The sequence below is a fragment of the Saimiri boliviensis genome, chromosome 7 (genome assembly GCF_048565385.1).
Source record: "Saimiri boliviensis isolate mSaiBol1 chromosome 7, mSaiBol1.pri, whole genome shotgun sequence".
NCBI classification, from domain to species: Eukaryota; Metazoa; Chordata; class Mammalia; order Primates; family Cebidae; genus Saimiri; species Saimiri boliviensis.
Genome location: NC_133455.1, coordinates 21,380,464 through 21,393,771, shown reverse-complemented (window position 1 = coordinate 21,393,771; position 13,308 = coordinate 21,380,464). Strand labels below are relative to the sequence as shown.

The 13,308-nt window shown below is 42.0% G+C and overlaps 1 protein-coding gene across 4 annotated transcripts in view; it reads left to right on the top strand.

Moving 5' to 3' along the window:
- The window catches only part of MAPKAPK5 (MAPK activated protein kinase 5), a 37,621-nt gene that overhangs the window by 13,659 nt on the left and 10,654 nt on the right, over positions 1-13,308 (top strand). For 3 of the 4 annotated variants that reach the window (XM_003932240.3, XM_010342869.3, XM_074402222.1), the window contains 3 exons: positions 1,394-1,483; positions 2,199-2,294; positions 11,220-11,300. In XM_003932240.3, coding sequence (XP_003932289.1) covers positions 1,394-1,483; positions 2,199-2,294; positions 11,220-11,300 — 267 coding nt within the window. The remainder of the gene's footprint in view (positions 1-1,393; positions 1,484-2,198; positions 2,295-11,219; positions 11,301-13,308) is intronic. The other variant, XM_039472334.2, reaches the window with a different exon arrangement.

Genomic DNA, 13,308 nt, shown 5'->3' with positions numbered 1-13,308 from the left:
ACTGCCAACGAAGTTGGTTAACAAGCGCAATTTCATTGGGGGGAATAAAAGAATCCTTAAAGAAAAGCTCTATTTGACTTCTCATTGCCTGCTTTGTTATGTAATCAGAAAAGATGTTTTGACAGGAGAAATGTGACCCCTTTTATACTTGGGGGAGGGGGAGCCTGTGTTCTTATTTGATTGTCAACTGTTTCCTGCGGCTACTGTGAGATTTCCGTAAACTCTGGAGGGAAGGTGATTTTAACTCCTTAGTAGACTGCAGGTATCTCTAGGCATGTAGCTACCAAGTACTGTTATTGGACTTTGAGGTAAAATGCTGCTGATACCACCTGAAAGATTGTATGGTATAAAAATATATTCTAAGATGCTTCCTGCATGTGAGTCACCTTTCTGTCATTTCTTTAGATTTAATAATATCCTAAGATCTTTGTAATTCTGGATTATTACTGGTTATATTCTATTTTGATATCACATTTTATTGCTATAGAAATGATTTATGTCACAAACAATGCTAGAAATTCAACTGATAATCACTTCTTGGAGAGGTGAAAAGCTAAACCCTCAAGGCTTATTTTCATACCAAGCAAGCAAAACAAAGACAATTAGGAAGCACAGCCCAATTGCTTCTTAATAAAAAATGCTTCCAAGTTTTCTGTGAACCTTAAACAATTTTGGATGCCTCCTTTCTGGTAAGGAGGAACTGATAATTTGGATTGCTGAGAAAATTCCATATTGAGAGTTAAAGAACAGGCAGAATCTATTCTTTCTGTTTGATTTTTAAAATTATACCTTTAATTTTTTTCAAGTATTAGGATTAAAGGATGAGCTCTGATAATCTTCTGTAAAACAAGACCCTTTCAAATCCACATAAACAGGCAACATTTTCATCAAGTATGATGAGCAAAATGAGTTTCCAGTATTAGTTGGAAAAACCCAGTCAGCTGATTTCTTGACCTTCAGCTCCCTGGAGAGTGCCATTCTTGTCTGAGCCGGGCTATCCTGCCTGTAGCCCTGCTGTGGGAAACCCACACCTGCTGACCATTGCTCAGCTTAGGTGTTTCTTCTGCAGTGCCTGTCATACCTCAGATGAATGAAAGTCAGAGCATTTCATTTTTTCATTTCTTACAGGATTTATCCATCAGTTTACTCTGACAAAGATTGCTGTACCATCATATTTTTCTTTCTGTTTGACAGAATACAAGTTGCAGTTAAACTAAGCTTAATCCATTTCTGTTTCTCAGTATTCCAAGTCTTTCTTAATTTCTGCTTTAAAATTGAAACTGAACACAGTCTTAATGAAGGCTTGTTTCTTAACATCCTGAGTTCTCTATCCCAGGGGTGTTAAAGAGTGATCTTTTCTAAGAAGCGGCTGTTCCATTGTGTCTTTTTTCAGATAGCTTTGGCTCTGCGGCACTGTCACTTGTTAAACATTGCGCACAGAGACCTCAAGCCCGAAAATCTGCTTTTTAAGGACAACTCTTTGGTGAGAAGACTTGTTTTTCTGCATTTTAGTGCTGCTACTCTTAACATAGTTCAGGAGTGGGTGTGTTTGGAGTGCTCTGAATTCATGGTGAAGAAGGATTAGGCCAAAGTGCTTCAAACAGCTTAACCCATTCCCTTGCTAGAAGCTCAGAGAAGCTGTACTACTGTACTCCTGGCATTGATAATTTGGATGATACTGATATGTATTTGTGGGACTTAGGATTTTAGATATTATTTGGGAAGGGGCAGGAATCTAAATGCTGTTATGTATTACCTTGAAATTTGATGGTTTCATTTGCTGTTTTCCCTTTCAGCCCTGTCCCCTGCCCCATGTCCCACCAGATAAGTTGCTCTGGCTATCATGAATCTTACAGCAGATACTAAGAGTGAAGCAGCACCCCGGATAGATGAGAGGTGATGGGGTCTTAGAGTGAAGGGGCACTAGGCGAAGACCTTGATTTTAGTGCTGTCCTTAGGAGTTCTAAAGCAAAGATAGCCGTGTGAGTGGGTAGGAATTCCCTACTTCTGCATTGCTAAGAACAGTTCCTCAATGTGAATCATTGTCTCCAGACCTGGCGACATGTTATTTTCATAAGCTCGCATCTCAGCCAGAAATAAACTTGTTGGAGCTCAGGGTAACATGTCTTATACCTGGATTTTCCTTTAATATTTACTGAGCACTCCGGAGCAGTGACTCCCACTTTTTAAAATTTTAGGATGCGCCAGTGAAGTTGTGTGACTTTGGATTTGCCAAAATTGACCAAGGTGACTTGATGACACCCCAATTCACCCCTTACTATGTAGCACCGCAGGTAAGCATGTGCTGTTTCTATACTAAGATCTGTCACCCAGCTGCCCATAGACTCGTGTTCCTTCTATTCTACAGCATAAGTAAGCATATAGTACAGATGGGATGGGGAGAACTTAGCTTTAGAGACTGACAGATTTCCTTATTTGATGTAGACCTTTTATTCTTTTAAAATCGACTTTCTTGAGGTATGATTTAGGAGTAAGATTTACATACAGTAAAGTACCTCTACTTCAACAAGAGTTTGATGAGTTGTGACAAATAATATACCCTGTATGACGACCACCGCAATTAAGATGCAGAACATGTCCCTCACTTCACAAGCTGCCTGTGCCTCTTTGCAGTCAGTCCCCTCCCAACTTAACCCCTGGTCCTAGGCAACCACTGACCTGCTTTCTGTTGTTATTGGTTAGTTTTGCCCGTTGAAGAATTTCATAAAAATGTAATCGTGGACTTCGTATGTTTCATTTCTTTTTCTTAGCATGTTTTTGAGATTCATCCACGTTCCTGCATTTATCACTCATTACTTCCTTTTCATTGCCAAGTAGTATTCCATTATATATCTAAGGCGCATTTGTTTTTTCCATTCACTGGCTGACAGGATTTGGGGTTGTTTCTCATTTTTGGCTATTATGAAGAAAGCTGCTAGGAACACTCATTTACAGTTTTTGGGGGACATGTTCCCCCATGCCAGTGTCTTTTTCCCAAAATGGTTGTACCATTTTATGCTTCTAGCAGCAATGTCTAGTGTTCCAGTTGTTTCACATTTTTACTAACGCCTCATGCTCTTCACTTTTCAGCACTTGTCATCTTAGCCATTCTATAGGAGCAGAATATTACTTCATTATGGTTTTAATCATGACATTTTCCTGATGGTGACTGTTTTGGAGCACTTTTTGTACGTGTTTAATAGCCATTCTGTTGAGAAGTATGGATTTTCATCTTTTGCCCTTTTGTTATTGTTGGTTTTTCATTAAAGAATTTGAGGTATAAGAATTTTTAAATATTCTGGACATGTTCTTTGCCATGTATATGCTGTATTCTTACTGCTACTGTAACATATTGCCACAAACTTAGTAGCTAAAAACAACAGAAATTTATTACCTTATACTTCTGGAGATGAGAAGTCTGAAATGGTACTCAGTGCTATAATCAAGGTGTCAGCAGGAATGTGTTCTTCTGGAAGCTCTAGGGGAGAATCCATTTCCTGCCTTTTCCAGCTTCTGGAGGTTGCCTACATTATTTGGCTTGTAGCCTCTTTCTTCATCATCAAAGGCAGTAGTATAGCATCTTCCAGTGTCTCTCTCTATGACTTTGACCTTCTTGCCTGCCTCTTATAAAGACCCTACTGATCACATTGGCCTTACCTGGATAACTCCCCATTTTAAGATTCTTTTTTTTTCCTTCTTCTTCTTTTGAGATGGAGTTTCGCTCTTGTTACCCAGGCTGGAGTGCAATGGCGCGACCTCGGCTCACCGCAACCTCTGCCTCCTGGGTTCAGGCAATTCTCTTGCCTCAGTCTCCCGAGGAGCTGGGATTACAGGCACGCGCCACCCTGCCCAGCTAATTTTTGTATTTTTAGTAGAGACAGAGTTTCACCATGTTGGCCAGGATGGTCTGGATCTCTTGACCTCATGATCCACCCGCCTCAGCCTCCCAAAGTGCTGGGATTATAGGCGTGAGCCACGGCGCCCAGCCAGTTTTGAATTTTAATCAAGTTTATTTCACCATTATATATTTTTTTAATGCTTAGTACTTTTTGTTCCTAAAATCCATGGGCATAAATATTTTCTCTGATGTTTTCTTATAAGAGGATAGCTTTAGCTTGTACATTTGGGTCTGTAATTCATTTGAGTTTGTATGTGTATGAAATGAGAAACCAGGTTCTTTTTTTCCCCCTTAGGGACGTCAAGTTGTTGCAGCATCATTTGTAAAAGGACTGTCCTTGCATCACTGAATTCCCTTGCAGTTTTGTTGAAAACCAGTTGGCTATATATCTGTTGGTCATTTCAGGATTCTGTTCTGTTTAATATATGTGTCTATAGCAAGAGCATCTGAATTATTTTAGCTTTTTTTTTTTTAGACGGAATCTTGCTTTGTTGCCCAGGCTGGAGTGCAGTGATGCAGTCTTGGATCACTACAACTTCCACCCCCTGGGTTCAAGCAGTTCTCCTGCCTTAGCCTACCTAGTATCTGGGATTACAGGTACCCACCACCACACCTGGCTAATTTTTTATTTTAGAGGAGGGGTTTCGCATGTCAGCCGGGCTGGTCTTGAACTCCTGACCTCAAGTGATCTGCCTGCTGTGACCTCCCAAAGTGCTGGGATTACAGGCACCAGCCACCACACCTGGCCTATTATAGCTTTATATTAAGTCTTGACTTCAGAATTATTCATTTTCAAAATTGTTTTGGCTATTCTAGATCCTTTGCATTTCTCTACATTTTAGAATTCACTTCTTTATAACAGAAAAGCCTCCTGGGGTTTGACTGGGATTGTGTTTAATCTATAGATGAATTTGGAGAGAATTGATACCTTAACAATATAGAAGTCCCCCAACTGATGAACAAGGTATATAGCTTTCCATTTATTTAGGTCTTTAATTTTTCTCAAAAATGTTTATACTTTTTAACATTATAGGTTTTGCAAATATTTTCTTAAATTTATCCTTAAATTTTGTTTTTGGATGCTGTTAGAAATGGTATTTTAAAAGCTTTTTGCTGGGCTTGGTGGCTCTGCCTATAATCCCAGCACCTTGGGAGGCTGAGGTGGTCGGATCACCTGAGGTCAGGAGTTCAAGACCAGTCTGGCCAACAGGGTAAAATCCATCTCTACCAAAAATAAAAAAATTAGCCGGGCGTGGTGGCAGGTGCCTGTAATTCCAGTTACTCGGGAGGCTGAGGCAGGAGAATTGCTTGAACCTGGGAGGCAGAGGTTGCCGTGAGCCAAGATCACGCCACTGCACTCCAGCCTGGGCAGCAAAGAGCAAAACTCTGTCTAAAAAAAGAAATTCATTTTCTGACTGTAACTAGTTTACAGAAATACTAGTGATTTTTTATTTTTATTTTTTGAGAGCCTAAATGTGGGACATGCCTCTTCTGTTGCTCAGCCTTTAGTGCTGGGATTAGGTTACATCAGTCTACTCAAAAGTTGAGCTGAATTTGAGTTTTGTTGTTGCTATGGTTGTCTTCAGTGCCCCACTGGCATGGGATTCCTGTCCTGTTACCTTAGGTGGGGTCTGGGATGCCATTTTTTTTTTAATGGATGTTTTTAAAAATATTCCACTTAAGTGCACCTATACTTCAAAATACCTCAAAGAGGATCTCTCTTTACAGTCTTGGCCCCCACTTAGCAGTAGATTGCTGGCAGTTACTGCTTGGTGCCTGCAAGCCTGCGGAAAGGGAGAAGGCAGTGAGGGACCAGGAGGTGTCTCTGTTTTTCTGTTGTTGGGCAGGACCTGTATTCCTGAGTCTCATGAATATCTGGTGAAAGTCTGTGCAGAAGAGCATGGGAGTAGACATAAATCTTCCTTGTTTCTATGGCTCCTAGAGGATCTGTACTGTCATCCTAGCCCACACTTTGCCTTTCGCAGTTTGTTAAAAACATAGCTGAATTCTTTTTACCCAAATGATATGTGATACACTTCCTCCAGGGCTCTGCCATAGGTGAGCCAGGATTCACTCCCCATTCTCTCCTTGGAAGGGCCTGACTTAAAGATTTCAGAGTAATTGGTTGCCCTGAGATCTGATCCTTGATGGGTTCAAAAAAAAAGTAATGATTTTATAATTTATCTTTGACACTTTCCAGCTTTCTCTATCCTAGACAGAAACAGAAGTCCCAATAGTTTGGGTGGGAGGAGGGTGAGGATCAGAAAACTACCTGCTGGGTCCTATGCTTATAACCTGGGTGATGAAATAATCCTTACACCAATCCCCTGTGACACCGCTGCCGTTCACCTGTATAATCAACCTGCGCATGTATCTCTAAACCTAAAATAAGTTGCTTTTTTTTTAAAAAAGTCCCCAAAATTTGATTATATGTGTATTCTTGTTCCTTTGTTTTTCCTGCCAGGGCTCTGTTGAGTTCCTTGGATCCAAATAAAAATAGGAAATTTTTCAGACATCATCTCTTCAAAGATTTTTCTACTATTCTCTTTACTTGCTTTCTGAGACTTCCAATTACATATACGTTAGACTGTACAGGGAACTGGGGTTCTGATCTTTTGTATTTTCATCCTTTTTTCTGTTTCTCCCTTCCCTTCCCTTTTTCCCTACTGATACATACTCAGTAGTAGGAATTGCTGGATGATAAGGTATTTCTAGTTTTAATTTTTTGAGGACCCTTCTCTCTGTTTTCCATGTTGGTCATACTAATGCACATTCCTACAAACAGTGTACAAAGGTTCCCTTTTCTCCAGTCCACATCATTGTCAGCGCTTGTTATCTTTTATCTTTTTTATAATAGCCGTTGTAACAGGTGTGGGGTAATACTTCATCGTGGTTTTAATTTTTTTGAGATGGAGTCTCCCATCGCGCAGGCTGGAATGCAGTGGCACAATGTTGGCTCACTGCAACCTCCATCTCCCAGGTTCAAGTGATTCTCTTGCCTCAGCCTCCTGAGTAGCTGGGATTATAGGTGCATGCTACCATGCCCGGCTGGTTTTTGTATTTTTAGTAGAGACGGGGTTTCGCCATGTTGGGCAGGCTGATCTCAAACTCCTGACCTCTCAGGTGATTCACCCGCATAGGCCCCCCAAAGTGCTAGGATTACAGGTGTGAGCTGCTGCCCCCTGCCTCATTGTGGTTTTAATTTAGTTTTTGATATATCTGTTGGCTATCCATATGTCTTTTTTTGAGAAATGTTTACCAGGTCCTTTGCTCACTTCTTATTTTTATTTATTTATTTATTTATTGAGAGACAGAGTTTTACTCTTGTTGCCCAGGCTGGAGTGCAATGGCGCAATCTTGGCTCACTGCAACCTTCATCTCCTCAGTTCAAGTGATTCTCCTGCTTCAGCCTCCCAAGTAGCTGGGATTATAGGCGCCTGCCACATGCCCAGCTAATTTTTTGTATTTTTCGTGGAGACGGGGTTTCATCATGTTGGCCAAGCTGGTCTTGAACTCCTGACCTCAGGTGATGTACCCACCTCACCCTCTCAAAGTGCTGAGATTACAGGCATGAGCCACTGTGCCCTGCCTATTTTTTCTTTAATATTTTTGTCCTACAAAAGACTCCATTAGCTCATTTTTAAAATGCAGTGTATGAAAATTTCAGTCTTTTAATTTTGGCAATTTTAGTGGATATGTAGTGGTATTTATTTGTAGGTTTTTTTTTTTTCTTTTTTTTTTTTGGGATGGAGTCTTGCTGTATTGTCCAGGCTGAAGTACAGTGGTGCAGTCTTGGCTCGCTGCAACCTCCACCTCCTGGGTTCAAGCGATTCTTCTGCCTCAGCTTCCTGAATAGTTGGGACTATAGGTGCATGCCACCACATCTGGCTAATTTTTTATTTCTAGTAGAGATGGGGTTTCACCATGTTGGTCAGGCTGGTCTCGAACTCCTGACCTCTTGATCCACCTCAGCCTCCCAAAGGGCTGGAATTACAGATGTGAGCTACCACACCTGGCCTCTTTATAGTTTTAATTTGAATTCCCTAATGAGTAATGTTGTCTACCATCTTTTCTTTTGTGTGAACATTTTTGTTTGCACCTGCCTTCTGTATATTTTCTTTGGGAAGTGTCTGTTTGGACCTTTTCTATATTTACAAAATTGGGTTGTTTATTTTCTTTTCTTCCTTTTTTTTTTTTTTTTTTTTTAGAGTCTCGCTCTTTCGCCAGGCTGGAGTGCAGTGGTGTGATCTCGGCTCACTGCAACTTCCGCCTTCTGGGTTCAAGCGATTCTCCTGCCTCAGCCTCCCGAGTAGCTGGGACTACAGGCATGTGCCACCACACCCAGCTAATATTTTTGTATTTTTAGTGGAGACAAGTTGACCAGGGTGGTCTGGATCTCCACCTCGTGATCTGCCTGCCTCGGCCTCCCAAAGTGCTGTAATTACAGGCATGAGCCCACCATGCCTGGCTTTTATTTTCTTATTGAATTTCAGAGTTCTTTGTATATTTTGGATATTATTTTTCTTTTTTTGGAGACAGGGTCTTGCTCTGTCATCCAGGCTGGAGTGCAGTGGCACAATCACAACTCACCTGTAGCCTTAATCTCCTGGGCTCAAGTGATCCTCCTACCTCAGCCTCCTGAGGAGCTGGGACCATAGGTATATGCCACCATGCCTAGCTAATTAAGAATTTTTTTTTTTTTTAAGAGATGGGGCCTCACCATGTTGTCCAGGCTGGTCTTGAACTCCTGGGCTCAAGTGATCCTTCTGCCTCAGCCTCCTAACTTGCTGGGATTACAAGCATGGTCCACCACATCCAACTGAGTCTTTTTTTTTTTTTTTTAAACTCTTCCAGGCTGTCAGGAGATGGATATGAATCTTATTATATCTGTGCTTTGCAAAGATTTTCTCCCAGTCTGTGGTGTATCTTTTCATTCTTTTAACAGTGTTTTTTGAAGAGCAGAAAATTCTAATTTTGATGAATGCCAGTTTATCAGAAAACTTTTTTAGGGCCTGTGCTTTTGGTTTCCTACATTAAAAATCTTTGTATGTTTTCTTCTAGAAGTTTTATATAGTATTAGGTTTTACATTTAGGTCTGTGATCCATATTGAGTCAGTTTGTATATAATGCATAAGGTATGTATCCAAGTTCACTTATTAGCATTTGGATATCCAGTTGTTCGAGCACAATTTGTTGTTCTGTTTTTTGTTTGTTTGTTTTGTTTTCTTTTTTTTAGACGGAGTTTTGCTGTTGTCACCTAGGTTGGAGTACAGTGGTATGATCTCGGCTCACTGCAACCTCTGTCTCCTGGGTTCAAGTGATTCTCCTATCTCAGCCTCCCAAGTAGCTGGGATTACAGGCGCCCACCACCACACCCTGCTAATTTTTTGTATTTTTAGTAGAGATGGGGTTTCGCCATGTTGGGTAGGCTAGTCTCGAACTCCTGACCTCAAGCGATCCGCCCATGTTGGCCCCTTAAAGTGCTGGGATTATAGACATGAGCCACTGAGCCCAGTTTTGCTCTAATTTTTTTTTTTTTTTCAGACGGAGTCTTACTCTGTCACCAGCTGGAATGCAGTGGCCATGATTTCAGCTCATTGCACCCTCTGCCTCCCAGGTTCAAGTGCTTCTTCTGCCTCAGCCTTCTGAGTAGCTGGAACTACAGGTGTGCACCACCACACCGAGCTAATTTTTGTATTTTTAGTAGAGATAGGGTTTCACCATGTTGAGCAGGCCGGTCTGGATCTCTTGACCTCATGATCTGCCTGCCTTGGCCTCCCATAGTGCTGGGATTACAGGCATGAGCCACCGCGCCCACTCTGTTTTAATTTTTATCTTTTAAGCCCCACCCTCAGAAGCAGCCATTAATGAAGAAGCTATCTTTTCTCTGCAGCATTGCTTTTGAGCCTTCATAAAAAATCATGGAACATATATATGTGAGTTTGTTTTTGGACTCGTTCTGTTCCATTGATCTCTTTTTCTGTCTGTCTTTACCCCAATAACACATTGTGTTGATTACTACAGCTTGAATTCCCTAATGAGTAATGATGTCTACCATCTTTTCTTTTATGTGCACAAAAGAAATTAATACAGATTAATAATTCTTGAAATCAGGTAGTGTTGGTCCTCTACATTTGATCTTCATTTTCAAAGTTGTTTTTGCTATTCTGACTTCTTTGCAATTTCCATGTAAACTTTACAGTCAGCTGTTGATTTCTATTAAAAAACTACTGGGAGTTTTGACTGGGGTTGTTTTAGAGCTGTCATTCAATTTGGAGGTGCTAAGATTTTAGTGATACTGAGCCTTCTGACCCATAAGCAAGCTGTATCTCTCCATTGATGTTTGCCTCATAATTTTATTCAGCCATATTATATAGTCAGTTTATAGGTCTCTCACGTCTTTGTGAGATTTATTCTTAATGTTTAATATATTTTCTGCTGTTGTGAATGGTGTTTTATTTTTCGGGTTTAATTCATTCACTTTGTTGTTCTTGTGTAAAAACTCTATATGGTGGTCACAGCTGGAGTCCAGCTCCTCTGCGTGGAGACTGTGGTGTAGGTTTTTATAAGATGGTCAGTGAATTTCTGTTAGGTAAGATAGCTGCAGGTCTTAGAGATGGCATTGAAGGTGGCCTTTGCAAAGTTGCCCAAGGTGGCAGTGCAACCCCCAGCTAAGCTGGAGCAGTTGTATCTTCTATCCACGCAGCTTCGTGGGCACAGGGGCCAAGACGTTATCAGGTAGGTCTGGGTGTGGGATGAAGTGCCCTAGCACAGAGCCTCAGCATCCTGTCACCTTTCAAGGAACAGTGAGGGGTTACTAATGTGCCCCCATCTGAAGTCCCTCCTCTTGGGACATTGGAGAGGTTGGCCAGGATGATGGTCCCACAGTGGCAGTGGCTACCTTCTTGGAACACTGAACACCTAGACTACGTGACTGTTGTAGTCCCTGATGGTGACAGATGCCTTGAAGCTGATCTGGACAGTTCAGGTCTGCTTTTGCACAGGTGTAAGGGATATTCCCAGGAAAAAGTCAGTGTTCTCAGACTACTTGATGGGCAAGAATAAGAGAGAAATCTTCTCTAGGCACTTCATCTTTATGTACTTGACCTGGGTCTTTCCTTGGCTAATGGATAAATTACTGGTTTTAAGAAAAAAAGTTTTTAGAAATGTAGTGTTTATGTGGAGTTTTTTTTTTTTTTTTTTTTTTGATGGCTGATTGCCAGTTGTCTACCTTCTTCAGTCTTATAGTAGCCTGTCTCAAGGCAGGTTATTGGTGGTGTGATTTTCAGTAAATGGTCCCCTTTGGTCTGATTCTTGACAGGTACTGGAGGCACAAAGAAGGCATCAGAAGGAGAAATCTGGCATCATACCTACCTCACCGACGCCCTACACTTATAACAAGGTACAGGAAGAGATACTTCTCTTCATTAAGCAGATACAGCCTCTCCTCTTTAGTGAGGTGTTTGTGGCCCTCTGGGAATGTGGCCAATTCCATTCTCACCTCTTGATTTTCCTGCCCCAAGGAAGCAGCCAGACTTGCAGAAAAGTATTTGGAATTCAAGTTTTTGTTTGATGAAATACCAAATAAGGTTTGAACCCATTTTGCTTTTGCAGCAGTAATTAGGGGCTGTGATCACCTGTCCGGTTATTTTTTTGACTGTCTGTACAATCCACTGGCCACACTGAAAAGATGTGGTTGGCTTGTGTTTTGAGGGGGAGGCCATTTCTGAGACACACAAGCTAGAGAACACTTTGTGGTCATTTATGGTACTTTTCTTTCTTACTTCATAAAATACCCAGTATAGAACAGTATCTGATACACATAGCAAGGGCTCTTAAATGTTACTTGGTACTATTATGGTTCTTAATCTGTAGCCCACATTTTTTTTTTTTGAGACAGAGTCTCACTCTGTTGCCCAGACTGGAGTACAGTGGCGTTTTCTCAGCTCACTGAAACCTCTGCCTCCTGTGCCCAAGTGATTCTCCTGCTTCAGCCTCCCAAGTAGCTGAGATTACAGGCTCACGCCACCACACTTGGCTAATTTTTGTATTTTTAGTAGAGATGGGGTTTCTCCATGTTGGCCAAGCTGGTCTCAAACTCCTGACCTTAAGTGATCCACTCGCCCCAGCCTCCCAAAGTGCTGGGATTAGAGACGTGAGCCACTGCGCCTGGCCTGTGGCCCATATATTGATCCTGTCTATTCTTTCCTTTTTTTTTTTTCTTGAGACAGAGTCTTGCTTTGTCACCTAGGTGGGAGTGCAATAGTGCGATCTCTGCTCACTATAACTTCCTTCTCCCGAGTTCAAACAATTCTCCTACCTTAGTCTCCAAAGTAGCTGGGATTACAGGCACCTGCCACCATGCCCAGCTTATTTTTTGTATTTTTAGTAAAGGCCAGGTTTCGCCCTGTTGGCCAGGCTGGTCTTGAACTCCTGACCTCAGGTGACCCATCCGCCTCAGCCTCCCAAAGTGCTGGGATTATGGGCATGAACCACCGCACTCACCTGATCCTATCTGTCCTAAAGCACAAGAAATTTAGGGCCTCTTGAAACAGGCCCTGGAGTCACTGAGTAAGTAGATCAGAAAAAAAATGATGCTACTTAGGGACTTGAGGCTAGCTATAGATGACAAGAGAAGGGCCTGAGAATGGTAAAAAGGCAGTAGGCTGGGATACTTGCTGTGGCTCCACTACTCTTTATGTGACATTGTTGAGGTCACTTGGTTTCACTCTTGATAAGACCTGAGAGATGAGATGACCTCTGCAGTATTAGTTTCCTTTCTGGAAAGTGAGGGATTGAAGGTCCCTTTCCACCCCTGTAATTTTATACTGTGATTCTGTTCTACAGCATGAGTTATGTCATCCACAAATACCTACTAGTATAATGTGAAAACATGGGCAGGCCAGGTGCGGTGGCTCACGCCTGTAATCCAAGCACTTGGGGAGGCCAAGGCAGGTGGATCATGAGGTCAGGAGTTCGAGACCAGCCTGGCCAACATGGTGAAACCCTGTCTCTACTAAAAATACAAAAAATTAGCTGGACGTGGTGGTGTGTGCCTGTAATCCCACCTACTTGGGAGGCTGAGGCACGAGAATCACTTGTACTGGAGAGGAGGAGGTTGTAGTGAGCCAAGATCGTGCCACTGCACTTCAGCCTGGCAACAGAGCGAGATGCTGTCTCAGAAAAAAAAAAAAAGAAAGAAAGAAAACATGGGTGAGAGTTGCTGAGATGCCCCGTTATCCAGCCTTTGCTCAAAGTAGCACACAGCTGTGGTGTGAGGGGTTGTGGGGCCCCAGTGGCAGGCTCACTTTTCAGAGCAGCACATAGCTGTGGTGTGAGGGAGTGGCAGGCTCACTGGGCTGCCATCTTAGGCAGACACCCCTTTTATCTCATCGTTCAAGAAAGGCTTG